At 47.0% G+C, this 11,720-nt stretch overlaps 1 protein-coding gene across 1 annotated transcript; it reads right to left on the bottom strand.

Annotated features, from left to right (window-relative positions):
* Positions 1-5,565: 5,565 nt before the first annotated feature.
* Positions 5,566-11,266, bottom strand: LOC136463883 (uncharacterized). Its single transcript, XM_066462859.1, is given in 3 exon segments — positions 5,566-5,733; positions 5,813-5,924; positions 10,941-11,266. Coding segments are annotated over 3 exon segments (606 nt in total).
* Positions 11,267-11,720: the final 454 nt, after the last annotated feature.

Below are 11,720 nucleotides of genomic sequence, written 5' to 3'. Positions count from 1 at the left end.
CTGGCACTGCCCCGCTGCGCCGGTTAGCAGAGTGAGGCGTAGACTAAAGGAGCAGGCCGACGAGCACCGCGGAGCCAATACGAGACCCTAGGTGCCGCTTAGGGACCGAACGGTGACTTCTAATGCTCTAACCACACTGACGGACTACAAGCCATGGCGGCGCGACTGTTCCCGCATCATGCGACCTTAGAGACTAAAACAAAAGGATGGTAGAGCAGCAGGACCTTACCCCGGACATGGCTACGGTATCGACTGGAGCAGAAACGACCCATGCTATGATAGCCACGTGCATGGTGAAGGGCGACGGTGCTCTAAGCATGGCGCGGCCGTGTCAGCTCGTCGCCGGTGAAGGTCCTAACCAAGCTGAGACGAGCACCAGATAGAGGAGGTTAAGGCGAGTTAGAAATTGCATTCGATTGAACTGCTACCGCTACGCTGGGCCTTACCCCCAAACGTGCTCTGTAACGAAGGCGGGCAGACCGGCAGCGACGGCGATGCTACGCGTGCGCACTCTGGTGGACGATTTTCATCATGGTTGACTGTAGTGGCCAGCTATGGACCTGGGGCACCAGCGAGTGCAAGGAATTGGAGGAAGGTGCTTTGTGCACGAGGCATTTTGGAGGAGAGGGAGGGGCGGTCATGGTGACTAGCAACGACGACACGACTTAAAAGGCGTAGAGCTGAGCGAGTCAGCAAGATAACTGGTCAGGCGATCAGGGCATGGGGTAGGGATGCAAGCGGCACAGCGTGGCTAGCAGGGCGCGTCGGTTAGTGCGGACAGCGCCAAGAAGATGTGCATGCACGCGGTCAAGTGCAACAACGGCGCGACAAGGAACATGACGACGTCGAGAACAGGGCGAGTTAGGCGGGTCGAGTAGCAAGGATGAGCTCTATAGCGACCAAAGTGATAAGAGGATAGGGGCATAGACCTACGCCGATGCAAGTGAGCAGCACCACGGTCGGCTACCGCATGCGCATAGCACGGAGCGGCAGCGACCCTACAGGGCCCGGCGTGCGGCCACAGCCACAAGGTTGGCCAGCGGGGCAAGGCACGAAAGGAGGGCAACCAAGTGACTGGGGATGGCAGCGCGGCGATGGGGCTAGGCACGGCCAGATGCTCAGCCAACGGCCAGGCCACGGCACGACCAGACACGGTAGAACGCGCTGAAACACGTGGTGACCGTGGCCAAAGGCCGATTGGCCAAAACCAGTGCCGTGCACGCTTTTTAAAGCGATGCCAAAGCTACCCAACAGTGCAGTTCAAGTTCGACCAACCCCACTAATCCAAAGTCCATGGCACCAGCTAGCTAGGGAAGCACTCGGCACGACCAGAGAGCGACTAGGGAAAAAGATACGAGAAGGCCAAAATGAGTTCGTCGAGCAGCGCCCCGGTTCACGAACAGAACACCGAACGTGGTTCTATGCGTGTTCTAAAGAGCTTCAAGCAAATCTTGGAATAACCCCGCTATGTTAGACCATTCTACGAACCACTCCACGCCAAAGTACTCACCAGGATGCAACTAGCGATACAAGAATATCGAGTTAGTGTTTAGGAAATTTAGCTAGAATTTAAATGCTAACGCATCATTGTCTAACATTTCTGACCTAGAAAATTATAATTTCAAGTCTTGAACTACATTCAAGAACTACTCGACTAGTTAGTTCAATATAACTCACCACGAGTGATACTTTTAAATATAAGTCAAATTTCAAAATCCAAGAAAATCGTTTTAGAAATTTTCTTAGGCCTAAAACGCGGTGCTAAATAAGCTCGTAACACCAGGGGTGTTACAACCAACCCCCCTTAAAAAGAATCTCGTCTCGAGATTCGAAGCTAGAACCAGAAAATGGAAACACGATTACATTTCATAAATCTGGGATTACACGACTTTGACTACTAAACCACACGGGGATCTAGGGATTCATGGTTAAGAGCAACTTAATACAACCGAGACTTAATCCAGAAGTCGAGATAGACGAGGACAATGGAGAAACAACAAGATAATGATTATCCAAAACATGGCATAGGTCCAACAAATCTAGAAACAGTCCTCTGAGAAGTAAAACATCGCGAAGCCTAAGACCAAACTAACCAAGAGAACTTGAACTTCTTCGATGAACCGGATCTTTCCTTCTTCTCAGATTACACCATCACCTTCGACTGACGAACCTAGCTTCACAATGTCGACTGGATCTTGTAGCTCTACTCTGGATGCGAGGAGAATGGGGATGAAGAAGAAAAGAAAGGACCAAGGGTATTTTATAGAGGCGAACAGAGGTGGGGCGCAACACACCGGAAGCAGATGCGGTGGGGATGGGATACATAGACGGTGCATGCTGTGGAGATAATGTCGGAGACATGGTGCGCTTCCTGCGCCAGTGGTAGAACAGGAAATAAAGGAGAGGAGAGGGGGTCCGCTCGATGAGGTAGGCGTGCGGGCTGTCGTGTCACAAAAAGAAGAAAGAAATGAGAGGGAAGGGGGGGTTCGGTACGAGGGATGAGGTGTGAGAGTCGAGAGCCGACTGGATGCTGGGAAAAGGAGAAATGCACAATGCACAAAGACGGCGAGCACGACATGATGCCGTGGCCACACAAAAACGGGATGCTAAACACCTGATACAGACAGCGTTCACAGGGCACACAGCGAAATGACCCAGCATGCGAAGTGCGGTCAACTAAACATAGGGCTTGGGACATGACGTCCACTCAAACTTTTCAATTACTCCCGACTACTCGAGATTAACTTTCCTTACTACTCTTCTTTTTCTTTCCTTTACTCTACCACATCCGTCTTTCAAGTAGACTGAGACCATGTCATACTTTCTTCCTCAAAAACCACCTCCTCTTGCTTACTTTGAGAGAACACTATGTCATCAACCTATTGTGGATTTCCCATTTAAACACCTAAACATTTCCAAGGAAATTATTTGTAGCAAAGCGGTATGGCAGTGTAACTTGGTAAAAGTACATGGTCAACAACCTCGATACTAGCACGAGCCGAGCAGCATCACCATGTGGCAGTTGTTCCATAGAGAGCCCTCGGTTTCATCGTGGCACCATAAGCTTTTAACCAGTCATCTACTACTAACTTACACGCCATGAAGGCAGTGGGGTCATTGACCACAGAATAAGGGGAGTATTGCAAGGGAAAATTCAAACAACAAGGGTTCCCTTCACAACAAGGGACAATGAATTCAAATCCAACAATGGATTTGTTTTTAAAGTGATTCAAGTGTTCTACTGGGACATCCATAATTAGTCGATATAGTGTCCAATAATATCCAATTACGGCTGATCTGCTGGCATCTAAATGTCAACTTCTCTTGTAACCCGCTTAATATCGCCCTTGAAAACTCAGAGGACGTCTAACGAGACTTAAAGTAGATGGACGTAATAAACACAGTGAAATAACACAATGCATATTCCAACGGTCTTATATAGGTACAACATATAGGCATTCAGGCTCCCATTCATGACACAACATTCGCCTATGGTAGTTGACTAGTGATTAGTTTAGTCTTGTTTGGATATTGTGGCAAAACCACCCAAATTATATGGCCAATGTGCATCTATCATTGTCCTAAAGACCTCTAACTACCGCACACGAGAGCCAGATAATCCTGGTAGTCTATCAGGTGTCCTCGGGGAACCCCGAATCATCCACATTTTACAACTCATATAGGATCAACATGGAGTTACCACAACATTACAACATTTGATACAAAAATAATTTACATCAGAGTGTGGAAGACTTATAATATTTAGATTACAAAACATGTTGAAGTAAAACTTAACTTAGTTTCAAAAAGTGAGTAGTACTACAGAAGCCACTTAAGTAAAATACCTAAGGTAGAAGAGGTAGCCAGATCATGTCGAGCCCACTGATATGATCCTAAGTAGCAGCACAAGTCAGAACCTACAACAGGGGTTAACAAACCCTGAGTACTTGAGGATACTCAACGAGTCTTACCCGACTAAAAGAAAAGACTCCAAGGGAATGCAGGCTTAAAGGAAAGTTTGAAGCAAGAGTAGCTTTTGCAGAAAAAAGTTACTAAGGGTGAGTCCTTACTTTCAATATTTTAGCTTCGTATTAGGTTATCAGTAGTATCTAGTTTGCACCTGGTCAAAATCAATTACTTCATTAAACATCTCATCGCATCTCATCTCATCTTATATCATATCCATAAGTAACCATGTTCCATTGATTAACTACGATGTATGGTCAGAGGGTCGAGTCTCCATAACCGAGGAGCATGACAATTTGAATCGATTTGGCCCAGCTGGGGTTTCCATACCACATGACATATGCAGGTCATTGACCTACATATATCGACTTTCACTCGGATACTCCAAAACATGAATGTGTCCAACGCTACCTGAGAGCATAGTACTCCACCCACTACTAGAATCGTGGGATTTGCCTAGTGCCGTAGGCACTAGGCAAAGGCCCAGAAACACTAGGCAAACAGTTTGCCTAGTGTCACACTAGGCAAACAAGGGTCAGCAGAGGCGGACTAGGCAAAGAGCACTTTGCCGAGTGTCAAACCTCGGACACTCGGCAAAGTGTTTGCCTAGTGTCAAGGACATCACTTGGCAAAAGTATTCCACTGACGGTGGAAATCGTAACGGACGTTTTACCTAGTGTCGGAGGTCTGACACTCGGCAAAGTATGCAAGGTTTGCCTAGTGCCAGGCGTCCGACACTAGGCAAATATGTCAAGCTTTGCCTAGTGTCAGGCCGCCTACACTAGGAAAATATACCAAGCTTTGCCTAGTGTCAGGCCTCCAACACTAGGCAAACTGCCTACTTTGCCTAGTGCCAGTTTCCTGACACTAGGCAAAGCCTGTTCCCAGGTGTGCCACGTGTGGCCCCTTTGCCTAGTGTCAGACCCCTGACACTAGGCAAAGTAACCAGAAGCTGATTTTTTTATTATTCCATTTGCGACACAAATATAAATCATATTCAAACACCACAAATATATCACATGAATCATAAATAAGAACCACATGTTCACATATATCACATGTTCATACCAAAAGTCCAAATGTGCCACAAGTTCACAAGTTCATAAGTGCACAACCAAATTTCTTAACAAAGTTCACAACAAGCTGATCACGACGATTGTCAAGGGTGAAGAGGCCCATGGTTTGATGCTCCAGGCGACCCTTCCACTTGATTCGGCTCAAGCTGTGGTGCCGGCGACGCTCCAATCTGTGAAGCCGGCGACCCTCCAATTTGATTTGATGCCACGCCCGATTGATGCTGAAAAAATGAAAAGGATACCGTCAATAAAAAATTTCGACAGAACCTCCCCTGCACGGAGAGGTTTCCAAACCCTGCAAGAAAACAAATGGCACGATGACCGTCAAGAACATACATATCAATACACCGCCACCAACACCACCACCACCCGAACACCACAACTGCCACCACCACACCACAACAACAACCGCCGTCACCACCAACACCATATTGTATGTTTGAGATTGCATATTTTTTCTAGTGTGCCCTATGTCAGGTTGGAACATAATAAGTAATATATTGGTACTCACAGGAGTAGCTACTTAAGGAAGTGGCAAGACTAGGCTAGCTGGCATGGTCCGCCCCATAGCGGTGCCAAGAGTGGACACGAACCCCACCAACTCCTCTATCCTCTGTCGTTGGGCCTCCCGCTCTTCCACCACCCTCGCTTCCATCTCCTTGTGAAGCCTCCTTTCTTCTAGCAGTTGGGCCTACAACATTTGACCCCCAATGTTAAAGTAAGGCAAAGGTATGTAAAAATCAATAAGCAACAAATAAAACAGAAATTACCTGGAGTTCGTTGACAAGGTGTGAAGCAGTGGTTGGCCGTGGACGTATGGCCGGGCTTGCGCTCGTGCTCCGTGCTCAGATCTAGGAGAGGGTGGGAGTAGAGGACGTGTCGATGACACCATCACCCATCCAATACCGCCCATGCTTCTTGCCACCTCTCACCCTCATGACGATCTCTCCGTCAAAGTCATGGGCGCTCGGATCGTACTCTGGCCTATGGACCGCCCTTGCCATCTCAGTATACTGACTGAGATAGCTATGGACGGTTGCGTTGCTGTATGCCGAAGGAGGGTCATCCGGGTTGTAGGAGACGTTGGATTTTGCCTTGCCCTTGTGGGCCATGGCATATGCCATGAACTGGGTAACCGGCTGCCCACCATGCGACGATGACTGCGAGAAAAATAGCAAGATGATTAGAAATCATGCAACATACAACGTTATAATAAAAAAAATGGATTCTCGTACCCAAGTTTGCGCGTATCCGTTGAGGCTGCGGTTGCCTTGATGGTGTGGTACACCTATCATCTACAAATGGCGCTCCCGACAAGCTTTGTGCTGGGCAATCCATTCGGGGTCCAACCACTTGTCCACCATCATCTCCTAGCATCGGGGATCCCCGGAGCACCAGCACAAAACCACCTACAAGCCATGAAGTATATGACATATAAGAAGTTAAATTAAAGCTATCAGCACTACATTATTAATGTTCGAATACATTTACCTTCATGAACTCTTCCTTGGTCAGTGCCATATCTCTTGCTTCTTTCTTCATGACCTTCGTTGCAAGGTAGGACCCGTGGTATGTTATGATGGCCTGGACGCGTGCCTCGTAATGCAGCTACTTCACGAGTCTTTTACATGCTTTGGTTAGCACCACATCCGCCGTGTCCTCAAAGCCTTCCTAAAGTCTGAAGAAATCCTGCATATACACACAAAGTATTCATTCATTATTTCAAAAAATGTCCAATGAATGTGATGTATTGAACAATGTAGTGCGAGGAAGACTTACCCACAGCTCAGCCTTCACCCACTCCGCCTTGTTGGGCAATGTCCTGCCAAGCAGATCTATAGCATCGGGGGCGTTGGCATAGTGGGCAAACGTGTAGGGCGGCTCCTCTCTCCCGGCGAACTGGACCAAGCCAGGGAAGTGTTCCTTGACCAGAAGGCCAAGGATGCCACTGACCTTGCGTGTGTGACATCCTGCAGACTCTACAACTGTCCAGCCCCTGCACAAGTTATTAAGAATAATAGTTAGCTTCTAGTGTGATTTTTGAACATATCATTTGAAGTAGTGAAAACATGTTAATTTACTTACGTTTCTCCATCGGGTGCAATCTTTGGGCGTCTGTAAGAAGGTATCGGCCGCATAGGGAGGCTCGCGGGACCTCGCAAGTACACACTCGGCATACTAGAGGAAGCCAAACCCGCTGTTGCCTCCTCCTCGACCTCCTCCTCCTCCCTGTCCTCGTCCTCCTCCCGCTCGTCCTCCTCGTCCTCCACCCTCTCGTCCTCCTTGTCCTCCACTCGCTCCTCCTCGTCCTCCACTCGCTCGTCCTCCTCCTACGGCAGTGGCAACTGCTCCTCCTACGACCGGTGCTACTCCTCCTCCTCCTCCTCCTTTGTGATGGCATCGATAGGTCCTCATCTGCAGTGGTGTCTACCGGGCGTGTTCTTTGGTAGATCGAGCTGACCCTCCTATTTTGACGCCCGCCCGCCATCTTTGATCAATCACCTGCAATCAAAAACAAAAAAACAATGTTGTATTAGAAATAACATAATTACATAAAGGCAAAAGGAACAAACTAAAATTACAAAATAACATATTATTACATGTATTAAAAATAATCTTCATGATCGAGATTACCTGGATCATAAGTCTCATCATCGCTATCAATCATGTCGAAATACTCGACACTATCCGAAGGGGGGATGTTGTCAACATTATCTTGGCCTAACTGTAATCGGTCAAGCATTTGTAAGTCCTTCTCATTTAGCACCTCGTCTCCAGCGTTGCCTGCATCAACCCATTCATTGTCTACTTCCATTCCAATCACTTCGGTTAAGTCTATCTCAAACCTTCCTTCCAACCCCTCTTCTTGGAAGAATTCTCCATCATATGTGTTTGGGTTAAATGTATAATCTTCATCATTTGGCAAAGGTAGTTTACCGTGTGGCGATACCTTGTGCACAATATCCCAACCATTAAGATTCTCTTTGTCTTGGCATGCGTATGGGAGATAATAAATCTGTGTGGCCTGTTGGGCCACAACATAGACATTGTCTCCTGGTAAGACGGAATCTTGTCGAATTTCAACTACCCCAAGACTAGCCCAAGTCCGTCTCGTTACTGCAGGATCAAACCAATGGCATTTGAATATAACAAGATTAAGAGGCCTACAACCATGAAAACAGAGTTTGTATATTTCTTCAAGTCTTCCATAATACTCAACCCTATCTTGGCCGGCCGTAAAAACTCTAGTACTTGTGGTTTTTTTATTGGGCTGACTCTGCTCATAGTTTGATGTGCAAAAGCGATATCCATTCACGTCATAACAGGTAAATGACTTCACCTTATAAGCAAAGCCATTGGCAACCTGTCTCAACTCGGCCGTCATGGACGCATCGGTTTGGCCCTGCAAGCTCGAGCAAGATAGATCGTTTTATATTTCACATGTACAAGCAACTTAGAATGTGAAAGTACAAGATAAATTGGATGGTACCTTCTTTTTGAACCAAGAAATGAAGTCGGGGCTCCCATTTCTAGCACCCTGTCTAAGAAGGGTATCCCATTCCAGAGGGGTAGGTTCCCTTTGTCGATGCCAGGTTTGACGACGAAATTCCCTATAGCAACGAGACAAAAAGGGGTTGGCCAATGAGTGATGACGTTATGAATCAAGTTCGTTGAGAACTTACCCCAAGTATGGCTCAACTTCATCAAGGTTGATCAACACATACATCATGATACTACGCCACTCTTCAGGTTGCAACACTTTGGTGGTCGATGCACTTGCGCTTCCGAGTTGCCCTCGAAAAAGGCTGAGGTTCAATTCATTTTCCCTAGCATTGTAACGAGGGGGAGGATTATGGATGCTAGGAAGGTTTTCAGCGTAGTATGTTGTTGTAAAGTTTGACACCTCCTCCAGAACGGATGCCTCTGCAATGGAAGCCTCAATTCTGGCTTTATTTCTATATTTTTTTTGAAGAACCTTTAGACATCTCTCAATTGGATAGCACCAATGGAACTGCACGGGCCCCGTCATTCGTGCCTCATTCGAGAGGTGCAAAGTCAAATGCTGCATCGGCAAGAAGAAGCCGGGGGGGGGAAGATCTTCTCCAACCTATAGAGTAACAAAGGTGCCGCTCTCTCCAAGTCATCAATCACGGTTTGAGATAACTCCTTGGCACACAATTGGTGGAAGAAATAGCTCAACTCTACCAACACTAGCCAGACATTCTCAGGGACAAAGCCTCGAACCATAGCTGGAAGAAGCCTCTCAATCCATATGTGGTAGTCATGACTCTTCATCCCTAGGACTCGCAGAGTAGATAAGTTCACTCCCCTCCTTAGATTCGCTGCATATCCATCAGGGAACATTAACCTCTGGATCCATTCAAGTACTTTTCTCCTTTGGTCTCTGCTCAAGACGAAATCGACCTTAGGCCTTATCCATTTCTTGCCGCCTCTAGGAGGACGCATATGTTGATTTGGTCTATCACATAATGCTGCCAGGTCGACTCTAGCCTTAGGGTTGTCTTTGGACTTATCAGGAATGTCCATGAGTGTAGCCCAGAGTGCCTCGGCGACATTCTTTTCAGTGTGCATTACATCAATGGTATTTGGCAAGAGAAGATCATTAAAATAGGGGAGCCTCGTCAAGCCCAACTTATGTGTCCACATATGTTGCTCACCATATCCCACAAAACCACCTCCTTTGTTGGCCACGAGAGCATCTATCTGAGCATGAACCTCGGCACCAGTCATCATATGTGGTGGAGGATTTGTCTCTACGACACCTTTTGTGAAGTTCTTTATGTCTTGTCTAAAAGGATGGTCCATAGGGAGGAATTGACGATGTTTGTCGAATGACGAATACTTGCCACCCTTCTGCAACCAAATGAACCTCAGAGCTACCTTGCATACTGGGCATGGGAACTTCCCATGAACGCACCACGCGCTGAATATCCCATATGCCAAGAAGTCATGCATGGAGTACTGGAACCAAACACGCATTTTGAAGTTTCTCTTTGTAGCCTGATCGTATGTCCATACCCCGTCCTCCCAAGCAAGGATCAATTCATCAATAAGAGGCTCCATATACACACCCATGTTATTCCCCGGATGTCCAGGAATTATCAATGACAAAAAGATGTTATGTCGTTGAAGGAGGATGCCGGGGGGGGGAGATTGAGGGGGATAACGAAGATGGGCCAACAAGTGTATGGAGCAGACATCTGACCATAAGGATTGAACCCATCTGTTGCCAGCGCAACACGTACATTATGAGCCTCTTTAGCTTTGTCATTATGAATGCGATCAAAGTGGGTCCATGCTTTACCATTGGAGGGATGTACCATCTTGTCTGGATTATATCGTTTGCCCTCTTTGTGCCATCTCATCTGTTTCGCGGATTCCTCGGTCATATATAGACGTTGCATCCTCGGTAAGAACGGAAGGTACCAAAGGACTTTCAACGGGATAGAAAGCTGCCTCTTCTGGCCATCACCAGAGTCAACCTCAAGGTACCTGGAGGATTCACACTTTGGACAGTATTTTGCATCCTTGTGATCTTTCCTAAATAGGACACACCCCTTTGGACAAGCATCTATCTGGTCATACGGCATTTTAAGTGCACGAAGCACTTTTTGAGACTCGTACATGCTCTTTGGTAGAATGTGGCCCTCAGGAAGCAGGCTGCCAATGAGGGCCAACATACCATCGTAGGCTTCTCGACCTAGGCTAAACTAGGACTTGAACCCCATTACATGTCCAATGGCATCTAGTTGAGAAACCGTTGTCCTATCGTGCAGGGGTTTCTGTGCTGACTCCATCATGTCGTAGAATGCCTTTGTTGTTGCATCCATCTCCTCCAACCTACGTCCTTCAACATACTGTGCTTCGTGAAAGTCATCTAACATGTCCGCTACCCCGGCATCAGCATCGAAACCCTCCAGACGTGGTCTCACTACCTCCTCTCTCATACGATGACCTTCACCATGGTGGACCCACTGGGTATAGTTCGGCGTGAACCCATTATTCACTAGATGTTTACCCACATTCACCTTGTTTTGCCTTTTTCTGTTTGCACATTTGCTGCAGGGACACAAAGCTTTAATAGGTCTGCCACCAGCCTCGCCAAAAGCTGACTCCAAGAACTCATCCATTTTGCACATCCATTCTTTGGTGAAATCAACCTTGCTTCTGTGGCCCGTGTACATCCACTCACGGTCATCCATCCTCTAACATATGTATCAACGAGTAATATAAGCATCAATTGCATCTACACAGTGTTCCTACCATCTAATAGGTGAGGATAGGTCCTAATCCCACCCGCGGATGCGTAGATAAGATTAGTTTTCATGATCTACTCCTATCTAAGAATGAATTTCGACAGCACCTACCCGTTGTTCTCCAAATACATGTCCTAACAAGGAGAGTGTATCCGGAGAACAACAGGGAGGTGATACTGAAACTCTATCTCGGATAGGAGCAGACCATGAAAACTAATCCATCTACGCAGCCGCGGGCTGTCCAAAAAACATGGACAATTCGAAACACATACGGTTATCGATATGCAAAGATTTACATACCTCCAACCGTATGTATTTCGAACGGGAGATGCCTAACTGGGCTTCGCCACCTACAACCATGATACGGAAAGAGGGGTTATACCTAAGGTGGCGGTGGAGT

Source organism: Miscanthus floridulus, chromosome 1 (assembly GCF_019320115.1).
Source record: "Miscanthus floridulus cultivar M001 chromosome 1, ASM1932011v1, whole genome shotgun sequence".
NCBI classification, from domain to species: Eukaryota; Viridiplantae; Streptophyta; class Magnoliopsida; order Poales; family Poaceae; genus Miscanthus; species Miscanthus floridulus.
The sequence above is the reverse complement of the archived record's forward strand: the minus strand, read 5'-3'. Positions and strand labels throughout refer to the sequence as shown.